General features: G+C 38.4%; 1 protein-coding gene across 5 annotated transcripts in view; it reads left to right on the plus strand.

Annotated features, from left to right (window-relative positions):
• The window catches only part of abcb4 (ATP-binding cassette, sub-family B (MDR/TAP), member 4), a 61347-nt gene that overhangs the window by 24195 nt on the left and 22681 nt on the right, over positions 1-14471 (plus strand). For 2 of the 5 annotated variants that reach the window (XM_074653684.1, XM_074653683.1), the window contains exons 26-28: positions 417-623; positions 1387-1533; positions 2159-3082. The exons of 2 other annotated variants lie outside the window; for them this stretch is intronic. In XM_074653684.1, coding sequence (XP_074509785.1) covers positions 417-623; positions 1387-1533; positions 2159-2365 — 561 coding nt within the window. In that variant the 3' untranslated portion in view covers positions 2366-3082. Of the gene's footprint in view, positions 1-416; positions 624-1386; positions 1534-2158; positions 3083-13189; positions 13270-13426; positions 13497-14282; positions 14446-14471 lie in introns of those variants that run through there. One more of the 5 variants, XM_074653688.1, reaches the window with a different exon arrangement.

Here is a 14471-nt window from a genome sequence, read left to right on the forward strand (position 1 = left end):
TAACACTTGTTATCAACACTTGCTAGGCTTATAGGCCTACTTGTACTTAATCTATTGATCGAGATATACTTAAGAAAAGTATAATTAAGTATTCTTGCCTTGTAGGCCTACAGAAAGGTATACCTGGCTTGTAGTTGTGCTTACTTTTTGATAAGGTAGCCACTAAAGTGTGTGGGGCAGCTATTTTCAGCTAAAAAGCTCTTAAAGCCCACTGCACACTACCTGCTCAGCACTAAACAGCACACAGACAAAGATAGCAACTAGCTGGTGAACATAGTGGAGTATTTAGCAGCTAAAGAGTCAGCTATTATACTCAGGAGTTGGTGGAGACCAAACAAATTCAGTTATTGCATGTTTTAGACATCAAGCCCCACCACTCCTTCTACAATAATTACTGCTAACATTTTCTCCTTCAGCTGCTGGACAATATGAATGCAAAAAAACTGAATATCCACTGGTTGAGATCTCAGATAGGCATCGTATCACAAGAACCCGTGCTGTTCGACTGCACCTTGAGCGAAAACATCGCCTATGGAGACAACAGCCGCACTGCAACCCAGGCGGAGATAGAGGAAGCTGCCAAAGCGGCCAACATTCACAGCTTCATAGAAGGCCTGCCAAAGGTAACTGCTGGGATGTTACACTAATGATCTGTTCTCAGTCATGACATAGCTGGAAATAAAAGGGCAGTGTGATGTTTTCATATCAAGCAGTTCTTTACAACATCTCACAACAGCCCTCTACTGGCAAATTGGGATATGGTGTTAAAAATTCAATAGATCTCTCTTTTCAGAATAAGAGTCCCTGTTACTTTATTTTACGGGTCCATCATTTCTTAATAATTTCCTAGGAAGTTTCCATGGATGAAATATGCAATTTGGCACTAATTATAGGTAAAGTAATGTAGACACAGTGTTCAAATTAGTACATTTCTAATCAATCAATTTCAAGTAATAGCTTGATTGAATATTGTAGTGAGTGCGGAGCAGGTCAGCTGAACATGCAAAAATGTTAAATATGTGTAAACACATATGGAAAGTAAAGTTTCCAATAATTAATAAATAATGAATGAATATTTTAATAGAGATTTAATGTAGCAGTTTGTCCAAGAAAATTAATCTCAGTCAATAACTGCTTATGAACTCAACTAAATAAATCCTAACTAAAATAACAGTCTTAGACCCGTCTCTCTATTTTCATTATAAGTAGTACCAACATGGTTCTTTCTAGGAAATTACTGACCCGTCAAATAAAGTGCTTCCAGACCATTTCTTAGTACAAAGTATTTACAATGAAAACTGTTCACAGTGAGGTGTGTGGATTACAGGATGCATCTGTCAATATTTTGGTAACATGTGCCTCCTCTCTCTCTGCTTGTATGAGCAGAAGTACGACACTCAGGCAGGTGATAAGGGAACGCAGCTGTCAGGTGGCCAGAAGCAGCGTGTAGCCATAGCCCGAGCCATGCTGCGCAACCCCAAAGTGTTGCTCCTGGACGAGGCCACCTCCGCACTCGACACTGAGAGTGAGAAGGTGAGTGTTGGGAAGGGGGAAGGAGTCCTTCCCACTAATGATGCTGGTACCAGTAAGACCAATGAGCAAGGAAATGGGAATACAAAAATTTGTTATTTTGCTGAAATTTTACTTGATTAAAATTATGTGTAGAAATATCTTTTAAAGCAGATAATCAAATTTCAAATGCACTAAGCGGAACATTTGTTACGCATTGCACAGAGGTGTTAAAAGACACCATTTAACTGTTAGTCAGGTATTTTTATGTGATTATAAAAGAGGAAAAATAGAGCAGAGCTCTGAAATTTATTTTTCCTCCGTAAATAAATGGAAATTACTGTGCTCCCATCCTAATCAATAAACACTGATTACAAAGCATAAGATGATTAAAGATTAAAAATGTATGTACTCTCAGATTTTGAGAACAGTGCTGTAGTGGATGCATAAAGTGAACTCAATGCATCAAAATGAAAATTAATTCATGCATCATTAGAGTAATTTGCTGAGAATTCTCAGAATACAGTCTTTTAGCATCTCTCACCGTCTTGATAAACCTTGAGCCTCTCTAAAACACTATGGGGGCAGCCACATATATACTATACAGATAGTTCATGTGAGGTCACTGGTATCATTCTGCTCTTTCCAGGTGGTGCAGGAGGCGTTGGACGAGGCCAGTAAGGGCAGGACATGTATCATTGTGGCCCACCGTCTATCCACCATCCAAAACGCAGACCGCATCGTTGTCTTCAACGGAGGAGTGGTGGTTGAACAGGGGACACATCAACAGCTGCTGGCCGAAAAGGGAGTCTACCACATGCTGGTCACCAAACAGATGGGCCACGGGAGGGAATAAGAGGACGGGGAGAGGACACAAGCAGCTATACTACACCGATTGTTTTTTATTTTCATGTTTCCAGAGATATGTATGATTCCCTGCCAAGCTTCAGTGGAACAGTTCAGGTTCAGACCTGAAAAGACACAGGTCCAGGTCTTGTTGGGATATTTGACTCAGTGACCTTTTAGCCTTGTAAGAATCTTTAGCCCCTTTCACACAGCCTGTTCAAGGCAGGACTGTTGCGCTATTATTCCGCCTTGCTGTTCTGTATGAAAAACATGGAGATTGAATTTGGGGACGGAGTTGTTCCGCCGCTGAGCGCGGCTCTCTGAAGTGTAGATGGCGTTCAATACTGTTTTTATTTATTGATGAATTCATATTTCATTTGTAAATTCTTTTTATAATTCTTCTTTTTATTGCCCATTAAAATGTCAAATAATGAATTACTTTGTAATTTAGTCCATTTATTCATAGATTAATAAATCAATTTGTAAACAAATTTATTAATGGCTGTTTTTATTGTACAATTGTTATTAATCAATTAAATGCTTTATTACTATTTATGTGACTCTTGTGGTCCTCCACAGTGCGTTGAGTTGAGCCAGTTTTTACTTCAAGCATCTTTAAAGTGAGGGAATGACTAATGTATACAACTAAAAACATGTACATACATTTCAGGTTGTGGTGCGTCCTTGGGAATGATCACTTTGGATCTAAAATAAACTGTTTTCAAATTTTGGTCTCTTGGCTCAACTTGCCCCACATGAGGGGTAAGTCCTAGAAAGGTTAAAAGTTGATTAGCCTACATGATCATCTTTTTATTTATCCTTAATTATCCATTATTTGCAGTTTACATTGAGATTTACATAACAAGTTGAAGCATAGGGCGTTTTCATAGTAGGTACGACTGATCTGTACCGTGCTCTCGTTCTTCGGAGGCAGACCATTAAATTAGCGAAATAAAATAACAAACATTGCCCGACCCCAATGACTTCTATTGTTTGTATAAGAAACCTCTCGCCTGCCTTCCTGCTTTATCAATCATGGTCAAACAGTTCAGGGGATGAGATCGGCGCATGCTGCGCGCAGATACAGACATAGATATGAAACACTTATATCAAAGACTGTATAATAGGGTAATACTCACAATTCCGCATCAATGTTAGTGAATATGACTGTACTTGACCATTGCATCAACACAGAATTGCAGAGTAGATCAGGCGGCTGGTGTGGTACCATGTGCTGCTCGATGAATCCACGTGGACAGCTTGTGGCCGTGTAGCAGCAGCAGGCACGCTGTTAAGACTCTCCATCGTGGCCCATCGTTGATGCAAGAAGTCGTCAGGATCGATGGGGTTCAAGCTCTTACTGTAGCGAACCTCAGCCAGTCAATGGTGAAGCGTGCTGTTGGGATTCACCATTCAAAGATGGTGGCAAGAGACCACATGAAGAGACCATCTCCCTCCAATCTGCACAACTGGATTTGAGCACAATAATGACAACACCTTTGACCCTGGAACCACTTTCTCCAACTCCTCCAACTTTGAATTACCAACCTTTTCTTCCATGGATTGGTAACGTAATGGGCTTATCTTAGCATTAGCAATTGCACACAGCTGAGCAAGACTGTTCAACTTTGATTTGTGTGAATGTACCTGTATTGATATGTTTAATGTTATTCATTGAGTTTTACTGTTGTGATATTGTTGTAGTTAAGATATTTGGGTAGCTGACTTCGCCAATCCGATGTGTTTAGTTAATGCTTCACATAGACATGGTCTTGCATGCAAACTAACCATCTTTTCTAACCCACTGCATTATCTGACACACATTAAGATCACATACATAAACTGTGAATTAGTTTTAAACATAAACATACACATTCAGATAATCTCAACCCCCATATCACACCCCTTTGTCCTTCTTGAGCACATGTGCTCCAAAGAACAAAGAGGCCATATGGTAACATGTTGGTGGCCATCTTTGATCCAGCCATCTTTGTAGTTTTACAGAGTCAGCCATATTGTTTGTAGGCACATGCAGACATCTTGAGACAAGTAGCCATCTTGTCTTTGTTTCTCTCTCTCTCTCACACACACACACACACACACACACACACACACACACTGTGTTTGGCTTGTTTAGTTTAGTTATTTAGTTAGATTAATATTGTGTTTTACAACTTTATTATCTTGTAAATAAATGTTTGTGGATTATACATGCTAGTCTGTTTAATATTGTACAAGAGTGAATAATGCCAACCGCTGCTGTGTGAAGAACTCCACAATATCCTTCAACCTTTGCTATCTATTGCAATAGTGATTTTTGGTTATAGTTATTAATTTAATTATTAATCAAAGTTCCAAATTGATAGTTTAGTATATTTAATGAGACTTATCTATGAGACTACATTAATGTGCTATCATTTTCTCTTTGATCCAAAGATTGGTGCCCCGAGGATGATTTAATATACATTAAATCATATTATTCAATATAATTAATAATTATTTTGATAGTTATTATTTACTTTTGATAGCCATTTTAATGTCTTTTGAGCTTATGTACCAATATAATTTGGTGCCCTGTTATTATTAATATATATTGATAATTTATTCATATTAATTTTATTAATATCGATGATTATCTTTAATATTGTCTAATAATAAGACCTGCTCCTATCTGCATCCCCAACAGTACTGATGTTTCCAGAAGCCTTTTATTTATGGAAAGAGAGATAACTGGTTGCTCTGTATATTCAACCATAAGACAAAGCAAATACAACAAAAATAGACTTTATATGCCTTCTGTGAATAAGAAATATTTATATATAAGTTTCTTCTTTCTGTATAGGCTCCCATGTTTGTTTTGCAGCCTCCGTTGAAAAGTAGGAGTAGTTTCATTGATGATGGACATAAATTACTTGTTTCTGTGTTATTTCTTTGTGATACTTTGTAATATTTTGTAATACTATGGTGGTCATGTGATTGCCTCCCATTGGGTGTTGATAACATAAATATATATTCGTAGACGCCGCATTGACTCCTGGAGCGTACGTCCTCGTGGGCGCCATATTGGACCGGGCAAGACTGGCCTGTAAACAAATACAAGTGAACGGAGGAGCTGCCATTTTTCTGGATAAAAAGCACTATAACGTCTATATTTCTAAACCAATTTCAACAAGTCGTTTTATATTCAAACGTTTATGATATACGAGTTAACGTTACGTTTTTTTCCTTTTTTTATGTGAAAAACTGTTAAATATGTTGAAGTTACTGCTTCCGGTTCCTGGAGAAAAAAAAGCAATTCTAAAGCCTAAATTATAGTTATGCGTTAAGGTTACATGATATATTCCAAAATTCTACAGTCTGGTACCACTGACTCAGTGTTTACAATTTTAAAGCGTTCTACCTACATTTCAGAAGTGGCAGACAAAAAAAATTGAGTGGCCGGTAGAAATGTTCAGTGACCTGCCAGTGGCAGGTGAGGAAAAAGGTTAATTTCAGACCATAGATCTGGGACACACTTCCACAGAGGCCATCAGACAAATATCATATAGCAGATGTATTCATTGAATTTAATGTCTATGGGTAAACACAGATGTCTGTTGTATCAAACCACTGACAGTAGCTTCAACAAGAGGCAAGAGCTAAACAAAATAGTTTTCTAATCATAATGCTTTGTTTATATGTGATGAACAAACATCTAACACAGACAATCTCTCTTTTTCTGTCTTTTGTTACAGATGGTGCTGCTTGATCATGGAAATCCATTTGGAAATGTGTTATTTGTTGTTAAGAACTGCTGTTAATTGTTTGTTACATCACTACAGGTCTGCCATGGGTAACTGTGACGTCACTATTTTGGTGTGAGCGCCATCTTTTGGCCAACTTGGACTACTTCAATTCTTCCTTCAGTCCATGAGGAGGAACCACAGAGAAAAATAATGCATCATCCAGGAAAAAATACAGTTGATTTCAGGATATAAAGATGCAAGTTAGCTATGCAATTACACTGCCCTGACACTAATGAGATTATGAAACAAAAAAAATGACAGTTCAGATATTTTTTTGTAATAAAATAAAGACTAATCACAATTTTTTTTATTAATATTTGTATTACTTTTAAAATGAAATGGTATCTTTTTGCCCAGCTAAATTTAGGTGCTCAGTAAACTTTGAAGTGCAGTGGATGCTCCATAAGACAACATGTCAGTGTTTCCAGTGTAATGTGTGAAACCAATGATTAAAAATTATGCTGTTAGATTATTATTATTTTTTATAATTTCTGTATTATCACCATTATTTCAATAAATTCAGATCATAACTAATATTATATTAACATTTATTGTTACCATTGTTGATTAATATACTACTATTTGCCAGTTATTTTGATTACTCTTATTAGTATGATATTGATAAGGTGCCTGAGAATTAACATAATAGTAATTGCAGTAGCAGTGTTAGTGTTAGCCTATAGATTGAAATCATGATCTCTAAAACGGAGGAAGACATTTCACACACATTTGTACATTGTATTATATTATATTATATTATATTATATTATATTATATTATATTATATTATATAGGGACCTCTCTACAAGTACAGTATTAATCTTAACCAAGGAAAAAATAAGCCAAAGCTATACTTTACAAGCCTGAGTTTTTCCAATACCTTATGATAAATAAATTATTTTCTATCACGCAAGTAATTCATGTCAGCCTACGGCACACACTCGTCTCCTGTGCGTCTAACAGCAATTATAGCTTAACTATCGAGATTCTAAGTAACTGGAATCCATTTCCTCTCTGTGTGAGGACAGTGAACCTGACCAGCAGCACAAGTCCATAGCGCAATTAAGGATCACCTTAATGCTCTGGCCATGCTCTCCCTGGAGAAGAAACTCCTCAGAGACATTTCTGACTTTAATAAGAAGGTCATTGGGAGGTTTACCACTCAGAAGGAGAGAAGAGCAACATTTTTCTACAAATAAGCTGTCAAAAATATGCAAGCTTTCTCACCGCATTGACTTTTCTTGTACATAGTTGTCCTCAGTCTCATTTGGTCATGGAGGCATCACAATTCAATTGAGACCGGTAAATTAATTGTATGGTTCTCGTTAACTGTATTTTATGTAGTATCAATATTTGTGGATGTGTTGTGGTTGTGCCTTTTGAGTAAGGTGAGAAAGTTTTGAAGCAGAAGTTTTGCTGGTGTTTACCATCTGTCCACCTCAGAGCACTTGAGTCCCGTGTTTACTGCATGTACATTCAGGTGTTTCAATAGTTTCAGGAATTAACAGTAGATACCACCAGTACTGCTATCTCTACACCTCAGAGCACTTGAGTCTCGTGCTTATGTACATTCAGGTGTCTGCATAGCTTCAGGACTTAACAGCAGTATACCACCAGTACTGCTATCTCTACACCTCAGAGCACTTGAGTCCCGTGCTTATGTACATTCAGGTGTCTGCACAGCTTCAGGACTTAACAGCAGTATTCCTAATTACACTTCATGTTTACTTCCCCTGATCTTTACCTCACTATTGGTTTACCAAACAAAGCAAGGTCAACAGGGGCATCGCATTAAGTAAACATTTCTGTTACATGTTATATTGTTATATTACATTAGTATTGTATTACATGTTTATTATTGTATTAAAGTACATGCAGTGGTGCATGTAGTACTCAGATCTTGTACTTCAGTAAAAGTAGCAATACTACCATGCAGAAATACTGTATTTCAAGTAAGGGTCCTGCATTCAAAATCCTGCTTAAGTAAAAGTGCACAAATATTATCATCTGAATATACTTAAAGTACCAAACATTAAAGTACACATTATGCAGAATAATGTATATTATTGGATTATACTTATTGATGCATTCATGTGTTCATCACTTTAATGTTGCAGCTGGTTGTGGTGGAGCTCATTTTAATGACTTTATATACTGCTGGGTAGTTTAATCTATAATAATACATAATTTATTCGTTGATTATATTTTGTATTAATAATCTGAATCTCTAAAGTAACTAAAGTTATTAAATCAATGTAGTGGAGTAAAAAGTACAATATTTCGCTCTGAGATGTAGTGGAGTAGAAGTAGAAAGCATCAGAACATGGAAATACGCAAGTAAAGTACAAGTACCTCAAAATTGTACTTAAGTACAGTACTTGAGTAAATGTACTTAGTTACTTTCCACCACTGAGTACATGTTATACTGTTGTGTTTTTCTAAGCATTCTTTGCTGCTCCTGTTGGAATAAAATAATTGTTGATTATTTAACTGCAATGTAGTAATGTGTTTTTGATACCTTCACTTTTTATCATTAAATCATACCGGGATGTTTGCTGAAATTGATTGGATGTGGCACAGCCCTATCTAGAAAAATGTCCACCAGCCGCCACTGCACGCAGCTGAAACGCAGCTGGTGTGAACACCCGACGAGTCAATCACGTGGCGGCTACGTAATCATTTTAGACAGAGAAAGGTTAAGAAACGTGTAGTAATTTGTAAATAATATTAGTAGTAAGACTGTCAAAATGGCGATACAAATAAACACTCACGCACAGTAAATGCGTCCACCTAAGTCACATAATGTTACTGCACGTAATCATAAAACATATTAATCACACATTACCTTGTTCCCGTACTTGCTAGGCGCTTAATGCCTATTTCTTGCCTCAAATGTTCAGAATCATCTTGTAGTGTAGGGTTTAGCTGTAAAATGATAAAGTTTGTGACGCCGCCGTGATTGTGAAATTTGGTGAAGGAACGCTAAGCACATGACCGGAGAACAGCCAATAGGAACGCTCTCTCAATGAAATGACCTGTGATTGGTCAAAGTCTCCCATCACGGGCTAGATTTTCTAAAGCCTGAAAACAGAGCCATGACTGGGCGCTGATTTACAAGCACAATTTCTCTCCCCAGAGATGTTATATTTGGAACAACTGTAATATTTTATTTAAGAACATGTCCCTATTTTATGATAAATGTTTTTTTAACAATGGTATTATACTCCTAAGTCAGTTGTTTAATAGAGAAGGACTACTTTACAGTTACTCAGAGTTTCTCGCCAGGTACAACATATCCCCAAAATAATTTTTCTATAGCTTTTGACACTATACAATCTGGTATGTACATGTTATTGAAGAATGCTGACCACTCTCCACCCTTGTCAGTGTCGCCCCCCAACCCAATTCAATCTCCGTTAGGTAAAGTCTGTTTTTCTGTTAATAGAGATATGAACTGCAGGATAAGGGCCTTGATTCAGGACAGCATGGTTTCTATTCCGGCAGCAACATTTTATTGGAGTAATTTTGTTAGTGATATTAACTGGAAAAAAGTTTGGTCCTTACCGCAAAAGTTCCTTCTAACAAATAAGGTAAAAGAAATGTCGTCTAAATTGATCCACAGATTCTATTCAGTGAAACATTTCTTACAAAAGTTAAAGAGTGACATAGATGTAAATTGTTCCTTCTGAGAATCATATCCTGAAACTTGCTCTCATTTATTTTTATCCTGTAAATTTACATATGAATAGGGAAAGATTTCAACAATTTTATACATGTTAACATTTTCTAATTTCAATTCTCGCAAAGTTCCACATTCACAAGTGTAAATTTACGAGAAAAAAAAGCCTAATTTCTTTGTATTTAGAAAAAGAAATGGATCTATATCTGTCAACAATTTCTCCCTCACAAAACAAAAAAGCAATGAAAACAATGAATGTATCCAATATCTTTAAAGTTTTTAATGTTTTTATTTAGTGAAATTATTGTCATAGCATGGTCTTTTTTTAAATTTTATGTTGGTTTTGTTTAATTTCTGTTGTCCTTTTTTCATGTTTGGCAAAGCTCTTTGTTTATGTTTTCGCTATGCTTCTTCTTTATGTAAATTATTTCAATGTTTTTCGCTGTTGCTTTGTATACTGTCATTTTGAAATAAAATATATATAAAAAAAAAAAAAAAAACATCCATGATGAGGTGCAAAAGTCTAGTTATCTCTCAGAACACTTGAATTACAATATGCTGAAAGGTTATTATGGAGTTTTTGCCGAATGATTCCAAAAATATACTGCCTACTGCCACTTTAATACTCATTTAAGAACCCCAACTATACCGAAACATGGAAGTGGACTGCTATTTAACGTGAGTTACGTTAGCCGTCAGCGAGTAGTTTTGAAAGGGCAGGCTTTTTTCAACACTGCTGGTCTCCTCCGAAATCTGTATACTGTTTAATATGTCTGTATATGCGTGCAGCATGGGCCGATCTCTTCCTCTGAACTGTACAGCCATGGGTGATAAAGCAGGGAGGTAGGCGAGATGTTCCTTATATAAACAATAGTAGGCGTTGAGGTCGGGCGATGTTTGGTATTACAGTATATTCAGCTAGTTTAATAGTCTGCCTCTAAAGAACGAGCCGCTCAGCTGCCCAGCGGGGGGGAACAGTAGAGTAGAGCCGGCATATTTTCACATCAAACTCGGTGAAATAGGGATTTATTTCGACCAAACCAGAATTGGTGATTGTTGGAAAGACTAACGACGACGGTTGATCTCAACATAAACAAATACACATGGATGATGATGGAAGTGTACTCGGGTATGGAACAACTTTACTTTTGGGGGAAGGGGGCAATCACACTCGGGCACGGTACGGATCAATCGTACCTAATAAGAAAACGCTCCTAATCTTTTTCTTCCTGCAGCAGACATCCCCACACCCTCCATCAGTTCTTTTCATTTTACACCATCCAACAGAACAACACAGATCTCAGACCTCCATGCACCAGTTTCATTGATGATTCCTACATTCCTATTGTTTGCTTTGGAGTTGAGTGTTCTCTCTTGTAGACTCATGTTCCCTCAGATTGTGACAATAGGCTATAATTAGATGAAAAGTATACAAAGGAGAAGTACAAACATTAGCCTACTAGTGCTATTTGCCCCCAAGCCAGCAACCAGTCAGTCAGCTTTGCAGCTTGTATCTCTGTTTGCTTGCCTGGTTTCGGATCCCCTGCTTCCATGACATGTCCTGCCTGCTCCTCTACGGTACCTTTGCCTTTACCTGAAATGTACTGTGTGTTTGTTAGGGCAAACATCACCGCCCATTCACCTGTTCCTCGGTCTGGTTTGGCCCGCCGAACCAACCGGGTAGTCAGAGACTTTGTGGAGCTTCGCTGTTGGATTGTTGAACTGTACTGTTTGCAGCTTTACCTGCCCTGCTGTGTACCTACTGAGTTTGGCATTAAAAGTAATTACCAACTGTTCCTGGTCTCCTGTGTGCTGCAATTGGGTCCGACCACTACCTGTTACAGTACAATCTGGCCAGTCATGGACCCAGCGCACACCTCTCCACCACAGTCCCGCCTCGAGGTTGTCGAGGGTGTCCTCAAGCAGCACAAAGCGCTGTTGCCCACAATAGCTACTGAGGCTTAGCAGTCGGCAACAGCCCATGATCAGCGACGCTAGCCACCCAGGTCCAGCATCTGGCAGCAGCCCTGATCCAGCTGGCAGTTCCTGCCCAATGCCGCCTTCTCCAGCGCCCACAATGCTGGGAGCTGCACCGGTCGTGTTCCAGGCCCTGGTCAATGATGTGCTGAGGGACACGCTCAATAAGCACATGTTCGTGTACTTGGATGATATCCTGAGCTTCTCCAGGTCCAAGGAGGAGCATGTGCATCACGTCCAGGCAGTCCTTCAGTGCCTACTAGAGAACTTTATTTTCGTCAAGGCCAAAAAGTGCGAGTAGATGCAGGAATACAGCAAAAGGGAGAGCACAAGGAAAGAATAAACAAACGGCAAGGAAAAAATACAAGGGGAGTGAGGACAGGATGAAGGGAGCCATTGAAGAGTATACGGGAGATAGTGGAGGCAGGGAACACACCCAAGTTAAGGTTCTTCGCCAGGCCCTGGAACGTGTCAATATCACCTCAAGCCATTTTGCACCTTAAGCATTTTTGTTTTACCTCAATTAAATGTATTCAATGAAATTTTGGGGGAGAGAATTAAGGGGAGGAAGTGGGAGTGAGGGGGTTGTTGTTGTGACAGTGAGGAAAGGCAGCTTTATACTGTATGAATTGTAGATGGATTTTTAAACCTTCAGTAATAAAGTTTAACAGAAATGAACATGGAGTCTTAATTCTTAATGATGAACAGGACAAGTAAAATGTGCATGTGAAATTATATCAAAGTAGGAATTAAATTGTGCAATACATATGCTCACACTAGCCTAAAACAATGATAAGATGTGCTGTCCCAATCACCCAAAGGTCCTGTCACAATCACCCAAATGTTACCAAAAAATGTTTTTGAGTCAGTTTACACAAAAGGGTATGCCATGCCTCCTTGGAATATGATATAACCTCAAATGGATAGGTAAATTCTTCAGTTTTACCTTCAGTATTACAGAAATGTGTCATGTGTTGGGCATTTGTTTTTATTTATGGCAAGAAAGCTTACACAAGACGGACATTCAAAAACTCCTTAAGAGGAGGAGGAGGAGGAGGAGGAGGAGGAGGAGGAGGAGAAGGAGGAGGAGGAGGAGGAGAGGAGGAGCCGGGATGGACAGTTGGACAGGTGTGAGTGTGATCACCAGCTCTGTCAAAAGAGATCGGAGCTCTAAGAGAAACAGTGGGTGGAGAAACAGTGGGTCAGCGCCTGTTTTAGTTTATTTCTATTTTATTCTATTTTTATATGACACCTCTGCAGTTTATTGATACCGTCTTCATTGAGCTTTGAATCCTGAGGCTGCTCTTTGGTGATTTGATGGAGTTTTATCCAAGAGAGGATCATATAAACTGTTTAGATTATTTAGATTCAAATTGATTGAAGTGATATCTTCTGACAGGACCCAGCCATGGATGTGAGGGATGAAACGGAAATGCTGGCTGCAGCCAAACACGAGCAAAATGGATATTTATGGTAAACACACTTTAAATGTTCAGTAGATTTTAGGAGTGATGGCTTTAAAACAGCACCAATTCATATAAATAATAACAGGTGTCTCAGTTATTCTCTAGAAAAAATAATGATGCAATTAGACTTTATATTCATGCATCATGCTTTTTATATCCTCCAGTGAGAGCAAGGAGGATGGAAAGAAGAAAGAAAAAGAGTCAAAGTCGCCTATGGTTGGCCCCATTGAAGTGGTAAGCTCAGTCATCACACTTTCTGTCAGATCCAAATGTTTATGCAGTGTTATTATTCTTTTGAAGCAGTGTGGCTTTATTTTTCACTTTCTACAGTCTAATTATTTAAAATGCTTCCCCCCCTCCTTTATTTAACCAGAAAGATGTTCAAGATGGGCAGCAAAATAAAAAGTTTCATATACAAGTACAAACAGAGACAGATAACATTAAAACATAACCTAACAAAGCAACACACAACAACAGATGCAAAACATACAGGAATCAGAGGCTAAAAGAATAGTTAATAGAAAAGCAAAAACATTGTTGTAAAAATGATTTTAAAGTCAACATAAATGCCTTGCAGCTTTCGGGGCATGAAAGGAAAAGGCAGATTTACCCAGCTCTGTTCTGGTGATTGGGACCATGAGGATGATTTTCTCTGATCTACTGTTATAGCAACTGGAGTAATATGTCAGTCAACTGGATATGTACTGCAGTATTTTACCCAGTAAAGCTGTGTGTGTGCGTGCGTGCGTGCGTGCGTGCGTGCGTGCGTGCGTGCGTGCGTGCGTGCGTGCGTGTGTGTGTCAAGGTTTGTGTGAGTGTGTGAAGTAAGAATAGGAGGTGGGAGAGAGGATGAAAGTGTGACACTCAGAGCTAGCTGCTCAGGGTTTAAAGTCTTTCCCCGTTCTGCTTGCATAATTAAAAATTCTTACACCCAGCAAATTATCAGGAGCAACATACAGATACTGATTTTTGCTTTTCTTTTTTTGGTCTTTCTACACTCTCTCCTTTACGTGAGTGTAGTTTAGGTTTGCAAATGGCTTGGACATCGTGATGATCATAGGTGGGACAGTCTGTGCCATAATCCACGGTGTAGTGCTTCCGATCATGTTTATTGTGTTTGGGGACATGACAGACAGCTTTGTAGACAACGCCATGATGACACAAAACAACAACAGCAACCCCAGTAAGTTTTACAGACATGGGCACAGA

The sequence above is a fragment of the Sebastes fasciatus genome, chromosome 12 (genome assembly GCF_043250625.1).
Source record: "Sebastes fasciatus isolate fSebFas1 chromosome 12, fSebFas1.pri, whole genome shotgun sequence".
NCBI classification, from domain to species: Eukaryota; Metazoa; Chordata; class Actinopteri; order Perciformes; family Sebastidae; genus Sebastes; species Sebastes fasciatus.